Raw genomic sequence first — 22,542 nt, 5'->3', positions numbered from 1 at the left:
TTCTCGCATGGCACAGTGCCTAGGTATGTCTCCCAAAGGCCTTTGTTACTAGAGTGTTAACAATTAACCTACTCAGGCAGAAACAGAGCCAGGCCTTCCTAATCTGGTCTTGGTTAACCATTCACCTGCTTATCTGAAAGCAATTTTTCTCCTGCCTAACTGGAAGGCGTTCGCTAACTCACTTGGGTAAAGCAAGTGTGAAGATTCGGGAGTTGTTCTATAGATTATTCTATTTACAATAGCACCTTGGGGTCCCCTGGAGCTTCAGGCATGGTAGGAAGAGGTGGCCAGGAAGAGTGGACCCATCGCAGCTGGGGAAAAGGAGATTTCAGCCCAGGCTGTTTGCATCAGGCATAAAGATATTGCTGTCTCCAATGCAGGGATGGTGGGGGAAGGCCAAAGGGCCACTAGGGTTGGATGGGATGGGATGGGATGGGATGGGATGGGATGGGATGGGATGGGATGGGATGGGATGGGATGGGATGCGATGGGATGCGATGGGATGCGATGGGGTGGGATGCGATGGGATGGGATGGGATAGGGAGGTTGTGCAACACAGAGATGGTGGGGAGTTGCACTGCTGTATGAAGTCCTGGTGTCCCCAGCCAGAGGGGAGACTGGTTGTACTGATGGAACATGTCACCTCTCCTAGGTAAGGTGCTTACCAAGAAGGGTGCTTTGGATTGATCCAGGCAGACAAATAAACCCTTTTCGGCTTTTATTACCCTAGTAACGCTGGGAAGTGGGAAATGAGCTCAGTGTTTGTTCTGGAAGGGTTTCCTTCCCCTTTGTGTCTGCACAAAGTCCCTTCATTTGGGTTCCTGCTGTAACCACGAGGCTCTGGGGAGCTAGAATAAGTGCAGAGCTCAGCAAGGGCTGAGTGTTGGCTCTTGGATGTGGTGGCTGCTGTGATGGATGGAGAGATGGATGTCACTTGGGAGTGATTTGGGTGGAGACTGTTCTCCTCAGGAGGTGGGATGGACCCGGTGTCTGCTTGAGAGCCTGGTGAGGATGAAGAGTGAGGTGGTCCGGGTGCCTCCTCACCTCTGCAGATGGGATGGAACATCTGGAAAGATAAAACATCTGGACAGGGCTGGTGGGTTGCTTAAATTCTCGCTTTGGTTTTCTGCCTGTCTGGAGCCTCTCAACCCCACTACAGGGAAGGAGAAGCCACTTTTGCCTTTCTGATGTGGCTTGGAGGTCTCTTTCCAGCCCAGTCCTGCTTGGAGGTGACTCCCATTTCCTTCTAAGGGATGGACGTGGGAGGGAAATGCTGGTAAACATAAGCCATTCACTTCCCTCAGCCCCCTGTGCTGATGAACTGCCAGGCTCAGCATCCTTGTTTCATTGGGAATCATCCATAAACCCAATGTTAGCCCATGCTCCCATGGGAGGGAGGCAGTTACGAAATTTAAGGAGGAGAAATGTCCTGGGGAAGGTTTTAATCACGTATTCCTCCAAACATGGAAGGAGACAAACCCAACCTTCCATCCCTGCATCATTCCTTATCTCACTTCCTTACCTCCCTTACCTCCTTCTGGGCTCAGAACTTGGATTTCCCAGTTAACCTGAGGAACCACTATGGTAAAATTTGACTGGGAACCAGAGCTGGCCAGGAGGTACAAAAGCAAGAGCTGCTCTTGAAGAAATGGCCCTTTTTGGCAAACAAAGCTGGACTGTCAGGGATCCGTTGGCACTTCTGGAATCTCCTTAATAACATGTTTGGAATGCTTGCCCGTATGCTCCGCTTATCAGATCCTGGGTTTACAGTAAACATAAGCTAACAGCTATTTTTTTTTTTCAGAATGTTTTCTTGGATGATTCCCAGCTATAAGGGAAAAAAAAAAAATAGGCAAAGAAAACATAGGAAAAGGTCCATTTTTAGAGTCTGCCCCTTTGGTGCAGCTTTGATCCCATAGCCCAAGAAGGCATCTGAAGCCTGCCCAGGTTTTGGGTTGCTGGTACTGAATGGGAACACTGGCTCAGCATCCTGGTGCACTTGGGACATGGGTTTAAGCAGAAGCCTCACTGATATGGAAATCACTGTCTGAGAGCTGGGATGTCCACAAAGGCAAAGAAAGACCCTTGGTGAAGACTTCCAATGGAGATGCCATGGGGCTCCTTTCTCTGCCTCATGACTTAGAGGACATTGCCATGACTGCACAGCCTGTGGCTCTCACCCAACTTAAGGGCATTTGTCTTCCCTGTCTCATTGCAATTCTTGTTGTGTTGGTTGGGGTGTTTTGGGAGAAGGATCAAACTTCCCAGTGATCTCATCCTGCCCTCAAACAGTCGATGTAAATGTGCAAATGTCATTGTGGAATTTACCCAGCAAGGAAAAGGTAACCAGGCTTTCTCCTTCATCAGCTGAGCATGACCTCCACTGCATGGAGGCCATGAGGCCACTGCTTTTCCCTTGTCTGGAGCTGAGACCTTCAGAACATCACTCCCATGGTGCTGATGTCCCACTAAAATAGGACACAGCCTACAAAGATGCCAACATCACTCAAAGGCTGCTTATTCCTAAATCAGCCTTCTCTTTACTAATGACATCTAAAGGCACCATGGGTTGAAAGTAGCTTCACATGGGTGTTCCTCATCCCTTCCCATCACTCTGTAGCCCAACCAAGTCTCCGTGTGCCCAGCAGATTAATCCCTGGTGTCACGCACTCCTGAACTGTCTACAGTGGTGTGTTTTGGGAAGTCCCTTTAGGGTGCAATGGGGTTGTGAGTCCTGCTCAGTGTGTTCAAGAGAACATTCAAACATCACACTCTGGGTGCATGACCAGACCCAGACACTGCTGGTGGAGGTTTTGGTACTTACGACTGATAACATTCACATGTTTGGCTGTGGTAGGTCCACAACGTGCAAAGCTCATGTGGTATTTGTTCGCTGTTTGGTCTTCAGAACTCAACCAGTGACATGCAGAGGTCTCTGTTGGGGGACGAAGCTGCCAGAAGGCCATTATCAATGACTACAAAATGCTCACCATTGGGTGAACATCACTTCATGTTGCCGGTGGTTCAGTGGGGCAAGTCCCATTGGGGCCCTCCTTGTGTGGAGTGATGTGAAAGGGGATGGAGAAGGTTAAACCACAAAGCACATCCTCTGCTGCCTCACAGCTGCCCTATCCCTGTCCATGATGGAGCCCACCTTGTGTGTCAGACCATGGAGGCTCCTTCATGCCTCTCCATGAGTTACGGTGGGATGATGGCTCTCACCAGAGCACCTCCTTAAACAGTTTTTTCCCTCTGTGACCCCTTCCATACCCTGCTCTGCCCCGGCTCACTGTAGGTATCAGCTCTGTGTCCTCTCCTCCAGCACAGCAGTTTGTCCACCAGGCCATATTTCAGCCAGGGCAGCTCTCTATAAGATCAGGATGCTGAGAAAAGGGAGGAGGCTGCAGATCTCCAGAAATGCAGTTCAATAAAAGCCAAGTCGAGCAGCACAGCGCCTGCTTTAACCTTTATAATTCTTTTTCCATTCCATTATTAGTGCAAATAGCAAGGCCTGTGAGACACTGCATCGGAGCTGAGCTCCAGACCTGGGCTAGCTCTCCAGGGAAATAACCCAGCTCTCCTGCTTTACTTGGGGAGGGCTGATTTAATATCCCTACCCCAAGAAGAGGGGAAACCCCACTGAAATGGGATTTTCTCCAATTCCCCTACCTGATGGCCCTGTCTGAGCCCTCCCATCATTGAATGTTTCTCCAAAGGGCATCAATTTTGTTACCCGTCTTTTATCCAGGGAGAAATCTGTACCTCCCACTATCCATAAATCTTGCTTTAGTCCCTGCACAATGTTGACCTGCAAAGGGTATGGTAGATAAAAGGCATCTATTTAACAGTCCCTTCCTTTCCTCTCTTCTCCCAGTGCCACTGACCTGTGCCTCCACCTCACCTCTACACTGCCATGGCCACTCTAGACACGCTGCCCGTTCTCAGTGACCCGACTTACCCCATCCCGGAGAACTTCCATAGTTTTTCTCCCCGGCCATCCCAACCCATCTCCCAGAGCACCATGGGCAGCGTGGGCAGCGGCGTCGCCAACGACCAGGAGTTTGCCATGAAGAGCGTGGGGACCCGGACGCAGAGCAGCAGCCGGCAGACGGAGGGCTCTCGCAATGGGTATTCCACACGGGAGATCTCCAACCGCTACTCCGGCGAGGAGAAGACATACAAGACAGAGAAGGTCTCCAATTCCCTCTACATCAACGGTGACCTGCGCAAGAGCGAGAAGGTGAAGATGGACATCTGTGGGAACGTGACCACCAACAACGAGAAGAACATGCCGCCACCTCCCCAATACCGAGAGCCCAACAACCCACCAAAGATATTGCCAATCTCCGGCAAACTAGACCAGGTGAGAATTCCCACCTCCTGGAGCAGCCTGGTGACCGTGGCACACCTCATAAAACACAGACCAGGAAGCCTTGGGCAATGGTGCAATCCTGGCAGTCTAATTCTTGCTATGTAGTTGGCATTGCTTTCACCTAGATATAGTTCTTACTGCTTTCAGAGGGAATGTTAGTTCTTGAGGAACCCAAGAGCATGATCACAAGTCTTCTACAGCTGATTTTCCAGCTCATTTAAGTCATTGGCTATTCCAACCTACCCGAGATGCTGTGCCTACCTCCCTGATTGATGAAGAGGGAGCTGAAGCAGGCTCTTTTTCCAGTAGGTAAAGCATCTCTGTCCCACTCTTGGGTTTTATGCCATTTATAGGCTGTATCCAACAGCCCACTGCTACCAAAAGTTGTTGCTTGAAAGCAACTATGATCCCAGTTCAAAATCCCAGTGGCCCTTGTGAGGGACAAGTTAACAAGGCTTGAAACCCATTCCTATGAGCGTCATTGCCCATCCAAAACCAGTCTTTGTGGCTCATACTGGCTTTGGGAGCAAACGTCTCCTTGATGTTTGAGGAGCAAAGCCCCAGTGCCAGCAGTGGTTTATACAGCCTAATAACTTGTGCTGTGGGGATGCTGCCTTGTACAGTATTATTTCTGCAGCGTGTGGTGGCCTTTCGTCCTGGGCTATTAATCCACTGGTCCCTGTAGTCTATCTCTGTCCCGCATACCAGGTAACAGGGTTTTGGTCTCCAACCTTGCCTGCTCTCCAGGCCTCATTCAGTTTCGCCTAGAAGGCACTTTGCTAATCATTTTTGCTAATAAAAAGAGCTTCTTCTGGGTTAATTCTCACCTGAAACCCAACCTGCACTAGAGAAGACTCAATCCCATTTTAAAGAAAATCTTGCTCACAGGGCAAGGAATGTGCAAGGTTTTAAAATACTTTCCAAATCCTTTATATCTGTGATCCATTCCCCACCCCCCCCTCCCCAGCATTGTTTATGACCCTAGAAAACACATTTAGTTGAAGAGCAGCTTCAGCATGTTCCTTGTAGAGTGTCACGGCTGGGGTCACAGCTCCTTCCTACTCCTGTCCAAGCATTAACAGGACGTGATGTCCATAGAGGTGAGATATCACCACTGTCAGGAGGGAAATGTGATGCTCCTGGAGTAAAACAGTTAATCCAAAGGTTCAATTCAGTTTTCAGCTAAAGGACAACGCACTCTCAGGGCTAGAAGTCCTTCAAAATATAATGTGCCAAAATCAGAGTTGTTTTGATCAGGTCTGGTAAGCCAGTAACAACCCTTCTTCTTGCAAACAGCACTAAGAGGACATAAGGAAAAATCACACAGATTTGGGGTGAATCAAGGGGGTTGTTTCTCACCTGGGGCAAGGGAAGACAAAGTGTTGCCCTAGAAGTGGCCACAGGTTCCTCAAGTAGAATCCCAGATGGCTCTTGGTGTAATAAGGCTGAGAAATATGGAGCTAGCCCATGCGCAGTACCTGAAGGGGGCCTATAGGGATGCTCGGGAGGGACTCTTCATCAGGGACTGTAGTGACAGGACAAGGGGTAACGGGTTCAAACTGAAACAGGGGAAGTTTAGATTGGATCTAAGGAGGAAATTCTTTCCTGTGAGGGTGGGGAGACACTGGAATGGGTTGCCCAGGGAGGTTGTGAGTGCTCCATCCCTGGCAGTGTTCAAGGCCAGGTTGGATGAAGCCTTGGGTGGGATGGTTTAGTGTGAGGTGTCCCTGCCCATGGCAGGGGGGTTAGAACTGGATGATCTTGAGGTCCTTTCCAACCCTAACTATTCTATGATTCTATGATTCTATGACATCTGAGCTCCATCACCCCCATCCCGTGCCGATGTATCTCTTGTGTGTGTTGTTTCCAAGCTTCCTGCTGTGTTTGATGCGTGGTCCTTTTTCCTTTTTGCAGAGCAATGAGCCCTTAGTTAGACCCTCAGCCTTTAAACCAGTAGTTCCTAAAAACTTCCATTCCATGCAGAACCTCTGCCCGCCGCAGAGCAACGGGGTGACAGAGAACAGAAAGAGCTTGAACCATGCCAACAGCAATAGCCCGTCCGCACCCAAAAGTGGACTCGACAAGAGCAGCCTTAACAGGACTACAAACCAAGTGGGGGGCCTTTCGGATTCAGGCCGTAACTCATTGACAAGCTTGCCCACCTATGGGACAGGCTACAGCCAGCACGTGGGTCCAATGAGCGCCTCCACCAGCCACATCAACCGCATCGGTACAACCTACGTGGACAAGAACATCGTGGGATACAACGGGATATCTACCTCAGACAGCGGGCGGTCTTCGAGCAAGAGCACCTCTTCCTTCAACAGACTGAACCATCTCAATGAGACAATGCCTTTCCACTCGCCTTCCACGGACGATATCATCCAAGACTTGGAAGACCGGCTGTGGGAGAAGGAGCAGGAGGTGCTCCAGATGCGAAGGAACTTGGACAAAAGCGAGGCAGCCATCTTCCAAGTGTTTGAGGAGAAGCAGAAGATCTGGGAGAGGGAAATGGAGGACTTGAGGCAAAACTACGCCAACAAGTTGCAGCAGGTCTCCAAAAAGGCGCAGCGGGCTCAGCAAGCTTTGCAGCTCCAGATCTTCAAGCTCCAACAGGAGAAAAAAAAACTCCAGGATGACATGGGACAACTCCTGCAGCAACGAGAGGAACTGGAGAAGAAATTCGTGGCTTTCAAGAAGGAGCAGGCTGAGTTTCTCCCAAAGATCGAGGAGACCAAGTGGGAGGTAAGAGCCTTGCTGTAGCGGACCTTGAGTGAGGTTCTTGTTGAGTGGTAACCCAAAGTACATCCCATTTGCCCTAAGTGGATCCTGCAGACAATGGGTATGGGTTGGTGGGCTCCATGTAACAGATGACACTTCAGTTACCTCTCCATTTGTGTGACCCCAAGCCTATAATTCTCAATTAAACTAAAATGAGCACAACTTCTGGTGCACACCTCCTGTAATCTGGCTTCACACTCTGGTCACTCCAATCTGTGATACTTGAACCCAGTTTCAGTGAACACAGATCTTTCCATACAGGTATTTGTGCTACCAAAAATGGGTTTAAGTCCATGTTAATTAAATTCTTCTAACACCTGCATTGGGGCAAACCTTGAAACTGCTTTGCAAATACTTGATCCTTTTTTACTTTAGAGATAAAGCAAGAGAGCCAAGAATGACGCCAATAGCCAGTTTAGCTCACGCTTTCCATGATAACACTCTGTTTCCACTTGTTAATGAGTTTATCTCTCCTAAAAGGCTGAAAGGCGAATTCCTCTTTCTAATTCTCCTTTTCTTACATGGTTTTCCTACTGTTTCTATTTTTAGGCTATCTGATGGAAGTCTGTTTGCATAGCCAGTGCTAACACGCTTCTTTTTTCAGCTTGATCATGTGAAGAATTTTAATCCTTCCATGGACTGGCTAGAAACTTTAACTTTATTAAGGGTGCAGAGGCAAAGCGTAGCTCTAGAATCCAGAAGAGCCTATTCTGCTAATCCTGATGGAAAGTCAATGAAGCTGGGATTAAAGAGGCTCTGAAATGTGCTGTTTGCAGATGTTCAGCAGAGCTTATTAGAGGCTTGCTGGAAAATCTCTGCATGTTACATCCCAGAACAAACAGGCTGCATTGTCCCGTATGATGCCTCCTTTGGCCAGCTGCTCTGCACAGGTCTTTTGTGTGTTCCACCAAGTTAGGTCTGGAATGTTCTCTGATTCACCAGGAAAACTATAGACGAGCTTTTGATTGTTTGCTTCACTGCTATAGTTCTGCCTGCACCAGCTAACCCAGTGATATGGATGTAAAAGATAGGGATCCAGCTTGTGGAGCAAGACACCTAAAATGTGTAGACACCTACACTTATTGACTCATTGACTTGCTCTCCAGGCTCCATGGACTGTATTGCCTAGATCTCCACAGCACCCAAGAAGAGGGCTAAATTTAAGAGGTTTAATCTGTAAATTGGTTCCTATCCAAGCTGTTCTTCATCATGTATTTCTCTGCCTTTTGGGAAGAGCCAGCCCATGGAGAGCACTTGCAGTGAATTGTGCAGATTTTAGCTAAGCAGTAACTACACCACTCTAACTACAGTTAAACCAGCATGATACGGTTCTGCTACTGCTGCAGACAAGTGCCGATGTGGATGGAGGTACTCACAGAGTTAGGTCTGCATGGGCAAGCACCATGACTGTCATCTCCAGGGGAAGGTACTACCAGTAGGTAGGTGTAGGAGACTGTAGGTACATCGCCTAGCTCTTAGGCAGTTTGTAGTAAGCACCAGACTGTCCTAATAGCTGAGTTTCAATGTCCTGCTCAACATTATGCACCAGGCAAGCCTTCTATAGCAGAGAAAGGCAGAGGTTGCAATGAAGTCAGTGGAGAGGAATTTGTCTGAGGAACATTGATCCAACTGGACCAGAGAAGCAACCAGCCTTGTAGGCACTGCAGGAGGGAGAAAAGGCCAAGTATTTAATGTGTGACAACAGACAGGAGCTTCAGGATGGGACACCCTGGTCTGGAGGTGGCTACCAAGTCTACTTCTAACTATGCTTATCTCTTCTGATCACTGGTGGTTCCTTGGTGCCGCTCCCCAGCCCAGGCTCCTGCCAGGACTCATGTAGAGACTGTTTGTCTGTGCAATTATCCACAGCAAACAGATCAGATCTGCCAGTGCAGAGCCCTGGAAACAATGGAGTTCATGGGAAAAGGAGGGCTTGGTCATTTCTTATGGCTCACTTCCAACACCTACAAGTATTCATTAAACTGTCACCTTTGATGGACTACGCAGGTGCAGAGGGGTTGTCACATTGAACGGTTACACCTACATAATGCAAGTGTACACTGCAGGGAGGGTATTTCCACTGGCTTTGTGTACCTTACCGCATGGTGAGTGGTGGGAGGTTCAGATTTGAATCTGAACATCCAACACCTAAGGACAGCCCATGCTAGTCCCATTTCAGCAAGGGTGGGTTGCAGCTCTCTCCTTGATCGTTGGCAGAGGAGCTGTTGCTCTTCATGCCTTGCCCCAGAAGAATTAAATAGCTACCAGCCTCTGGACTGTCCCCAGTGAAGTGAACCCTAATATTCACTCAACTGGGTTCTTTACGAACCTTTGGGAAGGAAAGCATCATAGGACAAGTAAGTAACATCTACTGTCTCTGCATCCTGTCCTATACTTCCTGTGCTTGGGGAGAGCCCGGGTGGTCTCTGGGTGTGCAATGTTTCTGTCTCAGACTTGTTCAAGCTCCAGATCCCACTGAGGTCAGTGGGAAAACTCCATCTGAGAGTAAAGGGTTTGGAGGAAAGCACCACCAGCTTGTGGTTAGGTGAGTAAGATGAAAGCATGGAGGGAAGCATCGCTGTCTACTCACCACCTGCGAGGACCACAGCGCTTAGCTTAGCTGCTTGGTCAGCTCCAGCTGGGAGCAGCATCAGGTCCCTGAGAGACAGGAAGAAATCTCCCCCGCAAATGCGGAGATAACCTCTATGTCTTTGGTGTGGTCTGGGTCCCGGTGAAGGCTGGAACTCAGTCCTTGAGCAGCATCGCTGCCTGTCCTCTCCATTAACGTAGCTCCCTGACAATGTGAGGTGCCACAGGTGGTTCATGGGCAGTGCAGGGGACAAGCAGCAGTGACACCTCCTCTCTGCCTTCCTCCTGCCTCACGGATGCTCTCCCCATAGGTGTGCCAGAAGGCAGGTGAGATCTCCTTGCTCAAGCAGCAGCTGAAGGACTCCCAAGCAGACGTCTCCCAGAAACTGAATGAGATCGTGGGACTGCGGACGCAGCTCAAGGAAGGTAAGAACTTCCTACGGGAGAAGGAGGAGCAGATCCTCACCCTGAAGGACTCCTACAGCTCCAAGAGCGTCAACCTGGAGATCTGCGAGAGCGAGCTGCAGCGCAAGATGAGCGAGGTCCAAGTGCTGAGGGAAAAACTGAACCACTGTGAGCTGGAGGTCTCCAGCCTGAAGCGGACACTTGCCAGTGTGGGACCTCCGGGACCTTTTGGTGGGGATGCCGGGGAGAAGCTGCGGGAACCGTTGGCTTGTGAGAGCGACGAAGCCAAGATGCAGCGGCAGAGCGAGGACAGCGTCAACACGCTGCGGAAGGAGGTGGAGCGGCTCCAGACGGAGCTGAAGCTGGAGCGGCAGCAGCGGGAGCAGCAAGTGATGGACTTTGAGGAGGAGCGGCGCACGTGGCAGGAGGAGAAGGAGAAAGTCATCAAGTACCAGAAGCAGCTGCAACTGAACTACGTGGAGATGTACCAGAAGAACCAGCTCCTGGAGCATAAAGTGAATGAGATGAACACAAAGGCCACCAGCCCCCCGCACACCGAGGAGAAGAAACCATGGACGCCCTCCAGACTCGAGCGAATAGAGTCCACCGAGATCTGAGGTGGCACCGAGACAATACGACCTGATTTCTGTATTGCTGTGCATGTACTACCTACTCAAGCCAGTGATCTTCCGAAGGATAATACTCTACCGTAGGAGCAGTGTGAGTCTGCTCGCACTCAGCTCCACCACCCTTACTCTCTACTTCTGTGCTCCGTAGGTAAAATAACTGTGGATGTGCGTTGTTTTTCTATGGATAATGCTACATCTCCTTTGGGTTTCTTTCCTAGTACAGCTGGTGAGGGTCAGTTGGCTCTTTTGTAATCTGCCGTGACTGTTACTTCGCTAGAAGCTGCCATCCCCTCTCCTACAATTCACCCCTCTTCGGTTGGTGGTTTTGGAGGGTTGTAGTTGGTATCTTTGGGTTTCCCAAGCGGCAAAACAGTTCAAAAGTGGCAGGTTTTAATCAGGGCATTTTTAGCCACATTGGCTAACGGAGCAAAGCTCTCGGGATCGTGAGCAAACTCACTGGTCTGCAGCAAGTATCCTGTCTAGACGGTGGTCTTAATGAAGTCAGTGCGGGGTTGGCCACTGACTTCAGTGAAACCAGACATATCTCTACCAGATGACTCCCTCTTGCCAGCCCATGGCTGCCATGGTTGCAAGAGGTCAGGACGTCCTTGAGGAGCAGGATGAGCCTGTCCTAGTAATACAAGCCAACAAGGAATGATCACCCAGCAGGAGCCTCTTTGGAGGCTCAGCAGAGCTGAGTTTTCATTTCATTGCGGTTTCCTCCTGCAGTTCCATTCCTCTCCTGGGTTGTGTTCCACTCTCAACCCTGGGAGAACAAATACCCTCCCACCTCTGCCGTGGTCCCCCTATTCCTACCATATACTCAAGCTGGCTACAGCAAGAAAGAAACTTGGAAATCCAAGCTAGTTTCCCCTCCCAAGAGCCCTCTTCCTTCCCAAAGTCAACGGAATCAAGGTTTGGGGAAGCCTCCAAACCTGTGGGATGTTTATGCAAACTGAAGCTTTAGCAATTAACCCTAAGAGTGGGCAATTGTGCTGCCCCATTCCCAAATGAGTGATGCTTTGGTGCACTCTCTTGGTCCAGGGTCTCCTTCAAAACTGCATCCAAGCCTCACTCAGGAGTTGCAGTGAGCAACATCAGCATCACCACTAGATCACAACAGGGTGAGCGTTAGCCTACGGTACAGCCATTTCAAGCAGCATCCCACGGCGATCCCAAGTGGCATCACACATTCCAGGGACAGAGATAACACAGGCTTAGCTTAAGGAATTATTCAGCCACCAACTCTGAGCATGAAGGCAGTAATAAGAAGGGAAAATGCTTAAGATCACTCAAGTGCTTATGCCCTGGTGGAACAATCACCAAATCCTGTATGCACAGTCACTGGGAATGGTGCAGGCATCAAAAACCAGCATTCAGCTTGAAAACATGGGCAAAGGGGGCCTGGTCCTCCTTTTCATGGACACGTTTTTACTGTGATTCGCAGTAAAGAGGAAAAGCTTGTTGGGAAGTGGAGTTTGCATTGACCGGTCGTGGACCAAAGGATCAACACAAGTGGGAATTGCAGCTCTTTGCCATAGGAAGCAGCTAGATGAACAAAGGTAGAATTATCACTGGGACATCTTGGAATGTCTGTGAGGGGACTCCAGGGAGTTTGGCCGGATCACATTCCATGTGCATACCAAGGAGGAACCTCAGGGCATTGAGGAGCTTCCAAACAAAAGCCCTGAAGCTACACATTTCCCATGTTCCCTTCCCTAAAAGCTCCCCCTCTCTATCACCAGGTCTGAGCTTCAAGCTGGGGAAAAGCATTGTGGTGAGCTCCACAACAAAGCAAAGAGGCTGAGCAGGAGAGAGGAGACTTCAGTCGGGCCCATTAACCAGCAGCCAAGGCCAACAGTATTGCTGGGCAGGAGCTGCTGGTGGCTGGCAGCCATCCCCGGAGCTGTAGGAAATGGAGATGTACGATGAGACCAGGGCATTTCAAGATCCCGGTTGATGGTACCTGTCTTTTCCCACCACTTCTGCCTTTGGAGCTGGCCCATCAGTGTGGGAAACAACAGGGCAACACAGGCTAAGCCCCTCTTCCAGGACCGGTCTTCATGCATAGGTCAGGTCTGACTCCTTAAGGGAGTGAAGAAGAGTCCCTCTATGAACCCTGCAGATGCTCCAGTGCTCTTGGACACCATCTGCACACCCTAACAAGGAAGGAGTGCAACTGACTGCTGGTACCACCCAGCAGCAGGCTTGGCCATGCCAGAGGAGACACCCACATGTGCTGCACAAACTTACACACTCGGCCAGGCAAATCCTAGAGCTTCCCCCATTTCATACACTGGGCCTTCCAGATGGAGTCAAACATCCCACAGTGTCAGGGTTGGAGATCTGCTGTCTTGTGTCATCTTGGCTTTCTGTGCTCCGCTTTCCACATCAGATAAACCCACGTGGTCCTCCTTTCCAAAGCAGTTGTGAGGCATCTGTGCTTGAAGCCCTTGAGCACAAAGAATAGCAAGAGGTTTAGGCTCTGATGGTCATATGGTGCTTTTGAGGCCACCACATGAAAAGCAAACCTAACAGCAAGTGCCCTTACCATAAGAGGAGTCCAATAACCTGGAGGGTCATTTCCACCTTTGCTCCTCCTGGCTCCACTGTTGTTAAGGTTCATTTCCCTCTAACCATCACAGAAACCAGCATCCCAAGAACACCCAAAGTGACTGAGTTTCAAGGATCTGCTGTTGAGGAGGTGCCCACCACAATTCCCTGCTGTGTTAACACTCAAGGGATGGGCATCACCCTGTGGGACACCTCAACAGAGCTCCTTCTCTCACAAGCAGGAGAAGCAGGGGCTTGCCTGGCCCCCCCGCATCCCTGGATGCAGTCAGCCAAGCCCTCCGGCCTGCCAGGTTTGCTCCATCACCTTCTTGCACTGGTGCCAGGAATGAGCGTGTCGTGATGGACCCAGTGAAACCTGGAGGCATATGGGTTTGTCTGACTGCTGAAGGGTGCTGAGCTGCCCGTGGACTCAATGGTCTCACAGTGCATCCATCAGGGACTTGCAGAGCTCCTTGGGATGGAGCAGGAGTGGCAAGGAGAGAACGGGTTTAAACTGAAAGAGGGGAAGTTCAGGGTAGATCTAAGGCAGAAGTTCTTTAGTGTGAGGGTGCTGAGGCGCTGGCACAGGGTGCCCAGAGAAGCTGTGGCTGCCCCATTCCTGGCAGTGCTCAAGGCCAGGTTGGACACAGGGGCTTGGAGCAAGCTGCTCCAGTGGAAGGGGTCCCTGCCTGTGGCAGGGGCTGGAGCTGGAGGAGCTTTAAGCTCCCTTCCAACCCAAACCATTCTAGGATTCCATGATCTAGTGTTTTGATCCAGACCTGCGCAACCTCAATTGTGGCCATTCCCTGGATGACAGAGAGCTCTGCAGACACCCATTAAGATGCGGTGCTGATGATGGTGTTCTTTCCCTCTTTCGGGTATTAGCCCAACATCCCCGAAAGCACTCAGCTGCCCTGCAGCAAACACCCCCCTATGCTGCAGTGTCATAAAATACTGATGGTTTGGGCAAGTGCCACAACCAAACTGCCATGAAGGATTCCTGCACTTCTCCTCATCACATTCCCTCCCATGTGCTAGCACTGTGTCACCACATGGTGATAACCAGTCTTTCTTGGAGGTGACTGCCCTTTGCTCAGCAGAGGTGGAGCAAAATGATGGAGGGACATCCAGGTTCCTGCTGTTCGGTCCAGGTGGGAGCTCCCCTGGCTCTTTCCAGACCTTAACACTTCTACCCATTGACTGGATGAAGTCTCCCATCACAGCCTAGGTCTGTATTGAGGCCCTGGGGTCTTAGCCTTGAAGTAAGATAGCCAATGGGGACCAGACTGGTGTTTTGAAGCCATACCCTGGCCAAGGAGGCTGATATCTTGTCTCTTGGTATAATTCTGCTCTCCAAGTCTTGCACATGGTTAGCGTCTCACCTGACACAGGAAGTCATCTCTGACTTGCCAGCAAAAGCTGTGGTCACATGGGGTCCAGAGACATTAGAGATGCTTTGGGATACCCAACGCATGGGGCTGCCCAATATGATCCAAGATCTATGGGAGAGCCAGGCCAGTGCTGGAGTGACCTGGAGCACTTCTTGTGGCACATCACCCACATGTGGGCAACTGGAGATGCTCCGGGATACCCAATAAATGGGCCTGCCCAATGTTATTAAAGATCTATAGGAGAGCCAGGTGGGATGACCTTGAGCACCTCTAATAGCGCATCACCCATTGTGGGCAACTGAGTCAGTATCATAGATCATAGAATAGTTAGGGTTGGAAAGGACCTCCAGATCATCCAGTTCCAACCCCCCTGCCATGGGCAGGGACACCTCACACTAAACCATCCCACACAAGGCTTCATCCAACCTGGCCTTGAACACCGTCAGGGATGGAGCACTCACAACCTCCCTGGGCAACCCATTCCAGTGCCTCACCACCCTCACAGGAAGGAATTTCCTCCTTAGATCCAATCCAAACTTCCCCTGTTTCAGTTTTAACCCGTTACCCCTTGTCCTGTCACTACAGTCCCTGACGAAGAGTCCCTCCCCAGCATCCCTATAGGACCCCTTCAGGTACTGGAAGGCTGCTCTGAGGTCCCCACGCAGCCTTCTCTTCTCCAGGCTGAACAGCCCCAACTTCCTCAGCCTGTCTTCATACGGGAGGTGCTCCAGCCCCTGATCATCCTCCAGGCATGAGCAAAAAGAGGACATCAATCAGCTCCAGCAATTCCCATCCATATGGATTTGATATAAGCAGGTTATCCTGGTGCCAGGGAAGGTCTAAGCAGCCCCTGTTCCCCCTTGCTGTGAGCAGGGCTGCTCCGCTCCACCATCACGTCGAGGTGGGTTGCTGTCGCTCTCGGATGCCAAGCCCGCACTCCTGTCTCACCCCGAGGGTGAACGCCGCCGCCATCGCACGTTGTTGTGCTTCACACAGTCCCACTTAGCTTCTGCCACTGTCTCGTGGCAGCACCATTCCTGCTGTCGCTGGCATCCTGCCGGGGCGAGATCACCTCCCGAGCTTCCACGCTCGAGACAGGAACCAAGTTGTTGCTCTTATGCTGCTACGTTCTATGGAGACAAGTGTATTTGGGTGTAAATAACAGCCCAGCTCTGTATTTACAGTGAGTAAATGAAGAACAAGAAAGTTCTCTGGCTTCTATATTGCTGAATGGGATGCACAGTAGCAGCTGATGCTGTGTTTGAGTGCTGAGCGCTACATGGAGGATGCTCAGCACCCCCTGAGCCTTTACTGGCTGCAGTGGAAATAGGGGGGCTCAGCTCCTAGGAAGGCAATCCACTTGCAATAGACTCTAACAAAGCATCCTGGTGTCACTGTCCTGCTTTGATGCTTGCCTTCATCCTGAGCTGGGATCTGATTGTCCCCTCTTTAAAGCTGAAGTCCCCTCTGCCCATCCTTGTGTTGCACCAAACTCCCTTGCAGACAGTGTCCCCTTGAGCCCTGCTGCCCATGGAAGGACCAACCCGCCCCAATCCTGCTCCATGCAGTGGCACTTTATGGCTTGCTCAAGACAGTGAGCTCATGAGCAGCATGACCAAAGATCTCCAGAAGGCACTGGGATTGCATGTGTGGAGCTGCCTCCAGGCTTTCCTGGTGGGGAAGAGGCTGGTGTGGGCTGGAAAAGGGGAATGAGAGCTGGCAAGGAACAGAAAGAGCTTGGATTTCCCTGCATCCCACCTGGGAATATTTGCAGGTCCATGTGCTAGGCAGAAGTTCCTGGGTGAGCTGACTGTCCCCAGTTGGTTACACCAGTATGCTCCATGGCTGTGCCAACAGCTCCATGCATTGCCCAAGGAGAGTACGGACATGGGGCTGTTTCCAGGTGGCAGAATGGATGCAATTCCCACTTTTTCCTTGGGGTGAAGAGAGGATGCATGCCAAGCCATTACACTTGTCTTGAGGGCAACAGGTCCGCTCTAGTTTAGCAGCAGATGTTGCTCAGTGCGATTTTGCCAGGAACATATGTATCCTGAGAGCTGGTGGTCCTGTTGGTTACCTCCTTGGTGTCCTTACCCCAGGGCATCCTCAGCACCCTCCTTACCAGGGAAGCATCTCCTGAGATGAAGGCACCAAGGTCTTTGCTTCTCCTGCTTTGGGGTGCTGAGGGCATCTCTGCCCACCTTAGCTCCCTGAAGGCTCCTGGACCTGGTCCCAGAGGGAGATCTGTGCTCTTCCAACCACAGTGCTCCTGTGGATGGATGCTGGGGTGAGTCTGGGCCTTGGGCAGATGCCTCTCCACCATGCCTCTGCTCCCATCTATGCTAAGCTTCTCCACTCCTGCCATGCCATGAAAGCCTGCTGGTGTGCAGTGACAGCCCTCATTCTGTCCTGGATGGGAGCAGGTCCAACTTGCTTCACTCCTTCACTCCAAGCCTTGAAAGCCACTTTACAGAGACACTTTCATCCAGACCCCTTGCTAAGGATCATGTTGCCTCTGCCCTGCTACTCCTCTGCCCCAGCTCTCCTGCCTCCTTTTAGACCATCCCTATCACAGGAGCAGTCAGTGCCTCTCCCAGATACATCTGAACAAGCTGGAGCTGAAGGCAAAGCCCCCACTGATAATGGTGTGTCCCAACCGTGCCCTCAGAGCAGCCTTATAGAGCACGGATCCTCACCTCTTTGCTCAGTCATTCCCATGTCAGCTAAATCAGCCCTGCTTTACTGCCAAGATCAGTCTTGCTGAAGGACACCCCTATGGCTTGCAACCACTTGAGATCATTGCATGGGGCTTCACACCACCACAACACCAGAGCCAGCCAGCTCTGGGGCTTCCCTGGTCCTTCCTCCCTCTGGAAAGACAGGGATGTGAGGGGTGTATGAGCATCCCTGCTCTGCAGTGGCACGCAGCATCCGTGCTACTCAGTGCATCAAGCGGTTGGGATTACATCCAGCTGTTTGCAGATGTTGGCTTCCCAACGGGATGTTCCACGTTGGCAACACCAGAAACGAGCTTTTGCATGTTCAGGATAAGCCTCCACCCTGGTTCTCCCAATGAAGGGGATGGTGTCAGGGCTGGAGCACGGGAAAAGCTCTGGCACGCAGGGTTGTTGTTCCACAGATGTGTTTCCTCAGGCAGAAGGTCCCTGCTTTCTATCACAAAGCAATAGGTTTTTCTAGAGAGCTTCTAAAGGGACTATTCCCAACTCTGATACCTGCAGGCAAATCGATGTTCCCTTGAATACCTTCATAGCTCTAGCCCTGGGCTCTCCTTGCAAAAGGGATTTAAAGTCCAATCTGGCTCCAAATAATCACCAGTGTGGCTTGAGCTTGGTGGTCCCCATGCATCTGGAGAGCCCAAAGCTGCCCATATCCAGCAGGCCACCAGTCTGGGTCCACAGGAGGTCCAGCCCCTTCTGTTATCCATCCCATTACTGTCACTGGATCTTCTCCATTAGCTCACCCATATGGGAGCTGCTGGGGTGTCTGAGCTCAAGGAATCGCATTTGATGACAACCAGACACCAGTGGGAGACCATGGCATTGGCTCTGCCATTCCTGAGAGCCAGGCTGTCCTCTCTCGGATGAGAAGATCCCCTTTCCCCCATGGATGACACTTGGGTTCCCTTCTGGAGGCTGAAGGGAGCAACACACACGCAGGCAGAGCTCCAGCACCGGTGCCAGAAGCGTTGCAGCAGCACCGGTGCAATGAAATGCTGCACAACCGGCCGATGTGTCTATGCAGTCCCTTTCCACGCAGCGGTGTCCCCGCAGAGCCCAGCCCAAGGGCTGGAGCTCCTCCAAGGTGTCTTCGTTTGCACTCCCTCGGACCTGGTAATCGCTGTGAGCCGAGAGGAAACCCTCTTGGTCTTTGCCTTGCCCCGGGCAGTACGCTTGTGAGGGTTTCCTCCTCCTAAACCGATGCACGTCGCTCAGTCGCCCGTCTTCTGCGTCTGTTCTCCAGCAGGTCAGTAGGTGTCCATCCCCAACACCCAGCTCCCTGATGGGAGGACATCAGGTTGGGCCAGCCAGGGCCCCCCGAGCAAGCCTGCTGTCTGATTTCACCAGCAATAAAAGCCCCACGGAGGAGCAGGCAGAGCTCTCCATTGCTGCTCCACCGCCGGGTGAGCTGCAGGCTGCGTCTGTGTGTAGGACCTTCCGCATTAGGCCCTTGGTCCAACTGTTTTGGACCTTCCCGACTGTAAATTCAAGCCCAGCCTTGTGCTTTCTTTCCTCTTGTTCGTTTCTTGACGCCTTTGGTCTCTCTTTCTGCTCTTTACTGTGAATTCCAAACCAGAAGTGTTCTGATCTCGACTCTGTTACTGTTTCGTCTCCGCGTTGACTGTTGCTGGGTCTCCGAACCGTGTTTAATGAGACTTTGCAGAAAGAAATGAAGATAAAACCAATAAAAATATATAAATATTTATAGAGATATACTTTAAAAAAATGAAATATTTAAAAGAGATTCATAAAGTTGGGTGTCTCTCCTATCCACCGCTCACTCCCAAACACCGTTGTCTTGACTTCGCCTCTGGGGTTTAACGACAAGAGGTCGATACAGAAAAGGGATCAAAACGCAGCGTTCCGGCGTATTTTTTGTACAGCAAAAGTGTATCTGTTTTGGGAATTCTCGTGAAAACCACACCCCCCCCCCCCATCTCCCCATCTACTGCTGGTCTGTTGTATGTTTCCATTGGGTTCTCAAGGTGTGAAGAGCTACTGCCTTTGCGATTTTCTACGGTGAATATCTATCTGTACAGAGGTATGTATATATATAAATATACATGCAGATCTATATGTATACGTATCTCTCCTCTCTCCACCTGACTGTGAAGGATTTTTATTGGGCAAAATAAACTGGAGAAAGGCCCCATTTTAAAAAGCTCCCTGTGGCTGGTCTGATTGTGTAGTGGGGGGGAGAAGGGAGGAGATCCACAGGGATTTCGGGAGGGATGCGCAGCCAGGCTGGGGGACTGCAGGGGAAACCTCACCTGAGACATAGCAGCATCCTCCAGGTCACAGCTTCATTGAAGCTCCTGCGCCAGAAGGCAAAGAGGAGGAGAGAGGTGGAGGTGATCTGGAGCAGAGTGGGATGGATGGGATGTTGCCCAGTCCTGCTTTCTCCCATGGTAAAAGCACTGCTCGGGCTCTTCAAGCACTTAAGAACAAGGACCACAACGCCACGGTGGTGGCCACAAGGCTGGACAAGGTGTCTGTGTCTGAGATCTCACGTCAGCCCATAGCTCAGATCGCCGTGGATGTGTCTGGAGCTGCTGGGGATGCCCCAGGGCTGACTGAGAAAGACACGGGCTTTCCATCAGTCCCACAGCCAACGTCCAAGACCTCCCAGCACACAATCCCAGAGCGGTTTGGGTTGGAAGGGAGCTTAAAGCTCATCCAACTCCAACCCCTGCCACGGGCAGGGACTCCTTCCACTGGAGCAGCTTGCTCCAAGCCCCTGTGTCCAACCTGGCCTTGAGCACTGCCAGGGATGGGGCAGCCACAGCTTCTCTGGGCACCCTGGGCCAGCGCCTCAGCACCCTCACAGTAAAGAACTTCTTCCTTATCTCCAACCTGAACTTCCCGTTTCAGTCTGAACCCATCACCCCTTGTCCTATCACTGCAGTCCCTGATGAAGAGCCCCTCTCCAGCATCCTTTTAGGCCCCTTCAGGTACTGGAAGCTGCTCTGAGGTCTCCACGCAGCCTCCTCTTCTCCAGGCTGAACAGCCCCAGTGTTCTCAGCCTGTCTCCATACAGGAGGTGCTCCAGCCCCTGATCATCCTCTGTATGAAGGTAACTGACTTGCTCCCAGACCTACCACCCCTGGCTCCCAAGCCATGCTCAGACCTGAGGGACATCCAGGTAAGGACACACTGGGAATGCCAAAACCCAAGTTGCGGTGCCAGGCACAGCCCTGGACCCAGCTACAGTGATGGGAACCCCGCACAAGCCAATTCCCCTTCCCTCTTGTGCATGGGGCAGCCCCACCTCCCACTGCAGCATCTCTCTGGGCTTCTCTGCCTTTGGGATTCAGAGGCTGCCACCCAAACCCTTTGCCAGGCTGTGGCTGCAAGGCTGGGAAGGGAGAGGGATTGAGGGAGCTGCTGTCCAGGCTGCAGGGAACGGGGCAGCGAGGTGTGGAATGTTCATTGATGGGCATCCCAGTGCCGGGTTGGAGAACAGGGCTGATTCCCAGCATGAAGGGGTGGGAAACACAAGCAGTTGAAATGCATCAAATCCATGTTGGATCCCCCAGTGGTTGGGACGGGGAGGAGGATGCTGCCAGGGAGGCGGTTTTGGAACCAAAACTCCCGCTAGGTTACAGGCTTTGACTCAAACCAATCCCACCGCAGCTGCTTTGCCAGTGGCACATTAAAGCACACACAGATTAACCTTACCTTTATTAAAAACCAATAAACCCAGCACTTTTCCCAGCATCAGCTATGCCTGAGAGGTCTCCCACCCCCTCATAACAAAGCTGATGCCCCCCAGGGCAAAGAGAGCATGGCTGGGATTCAGTGACTCCCCTCAGACCCGGTTTAAGGTCCAAGGTGCTGCCAGCAGCACAAGGCTTTTCCTGCAGGTCACTGCAACCAGAGTGGCTCCCCTCCAACTCCATTTGGTCTCCTGAAGATGTGGTGTCCCCAGTCACCAGGGGGTAAAAGGCTGATGGGAAGGAAGAAAGAAGAGAGCCCGTATCCTGGGCTGCATCCAAAGGAGTGTGACCAGCAGGTCGAAGGAGGTGATCCTGCCCCTCTGCTCTGCTCTTGGGAGACCTCACCTGGAGCATTGTGTGCAGTTCTGGTGTCCTCAACAGAAAAAGGACATGGAACTGCTGGAACAAGTCCAGAGGAGGCCACGAGGATGATCAGGGACTGGAGCACCTCCCGTATGAAGACAGGCTGAGGAAGTTGGGGCTGTTCAGCCTGGAGAAGAGAAGGCTGCGTGGGGACCTCAGAGCAGCCTTCCAGTACCTGAAGGGGGCCTATAGGGATGCTGGGGAGGGACTCTTCATCAGGGACTGTAGTGACAGGACAAGGGGTAACGGGTTAAAACTGAAACAGGGGAAGTTTAAATTGGATCTAAGGAGGAAATTCTTTCCTGTGAGGGTGGTGAGGCACTGGAATGGGTTGCCCAGGGAGGTTGTGAGTGCTCCATCCCTGGCAGTGTTCAAGGCCAGGCTGGACAGAGCCTTGTGTGGGATGGTTTAGTGTGAGATGTCCCTGCCCATGGCAGGGGGTTGGAACTGTATGATCTTGAGGTCCTTTCCAACCCAAACCATTCTGTGATTCTATGATTCTAAGAGATACTCAAAAGCTGTATGGTCATGGTCATGGTCAATGGGCTCTTGCTCAGCCTGAGCAGGGGCTGGGCTTCCCATCTCAATTCAGTGTCCCTCTAATCAGGAAAACCCATCCTTGAAGACTCAGACATCCTGAAAACACATCAACATTGTCAAGATATTGAGACCTTATTGTGGCCTTTCAATATATAAGGGGCTGCAGGAAACCTAGAGAGGAGCTTGGGACAAGGGCCTGTAGGGCCAGGCCAAGGGGAATGGCTTGAACCTGCCCGAGGGGAGACTGAGCTGAGCTCTTAGGCAGAAGCTCTTCCCTGGGAGGGTGCTGAGGCGCTGGCACAGGGTGCCCAGAGAAGCTGTGGCTGCCCCATCCCTGGCAGTGCTCAAGGCCAGGTTGGGCACAGGGGCTTGGAGCAAGCTGCTCCAGTGGAAGGGGTCCCTGCCCGGGGCAGGGGTTGGAGCTGGAGGAGCTTTAAGGTCCCTTCAACCCAAACCATGCTGGGA

The 22,542-nt window shown here is 51.5% G+C and overlaps 1 protein-coding gene across 4 annotated transcripts in view; it reads left to right on the top strand.

Moving 5' to 3' along the window:
- The window catches only part of LZTS3 (leucine zipper tumor suppressor family member 3), a 53,189-nt gene extending 33,570 nt beyond the window's left edge, over window positions 1-19,619 (top strand). For 3 of the 4 annotated variants that reach the window (XM_065662143.1, XM_065662151.1, XM_065662136.1), the window contains exons 2-4: window positions 3,875-4,363; window positions 6,287-7,117; window positions 10,054-19,619. In XM_065662143.1, the coding sequence (XP_065518215.1) occupies window positions 3,914-4,363; window positions 6,287-7,117; window positions 10,054-10,764 (1,992 nt within the window). In that variant the 5' untranslated portion in view covers window positions 3,875-3,913 and the 3' untranslated portion in view covers window positions 10,765-19,619. The remainder of the gene's footprint in view (window positions 1-3,874; window positions 4,364-6,286; window positions 7,118-10,053) is intronic. The other variant, XM_065662160.1, reaches the window with a different exon arrangement.
- Window positions 19,620-22,542: the final 2,923 nt, after the last annotated feature.

The sequence above is a fragment of the Lathamus discolor genome, chromosome 1 (assembly GCF_037157495.1).
Source record: "Lathamus discolor isolate bLatDis1 chromosome 1, bLatDis1.hap1, whole genome shotgun sequence".
Lineage (NCBI taxonomy): Eukaryota > Metazoa > Chordata > Aves > Psittaciformes > Psittacidae > Lathamus > Lathamus discolor.
The sequence above is the reverse complement of the archived record's forward strand: the minus strand, read 5'-3'. Positions and strand labels throughout refer to the sequence as shown.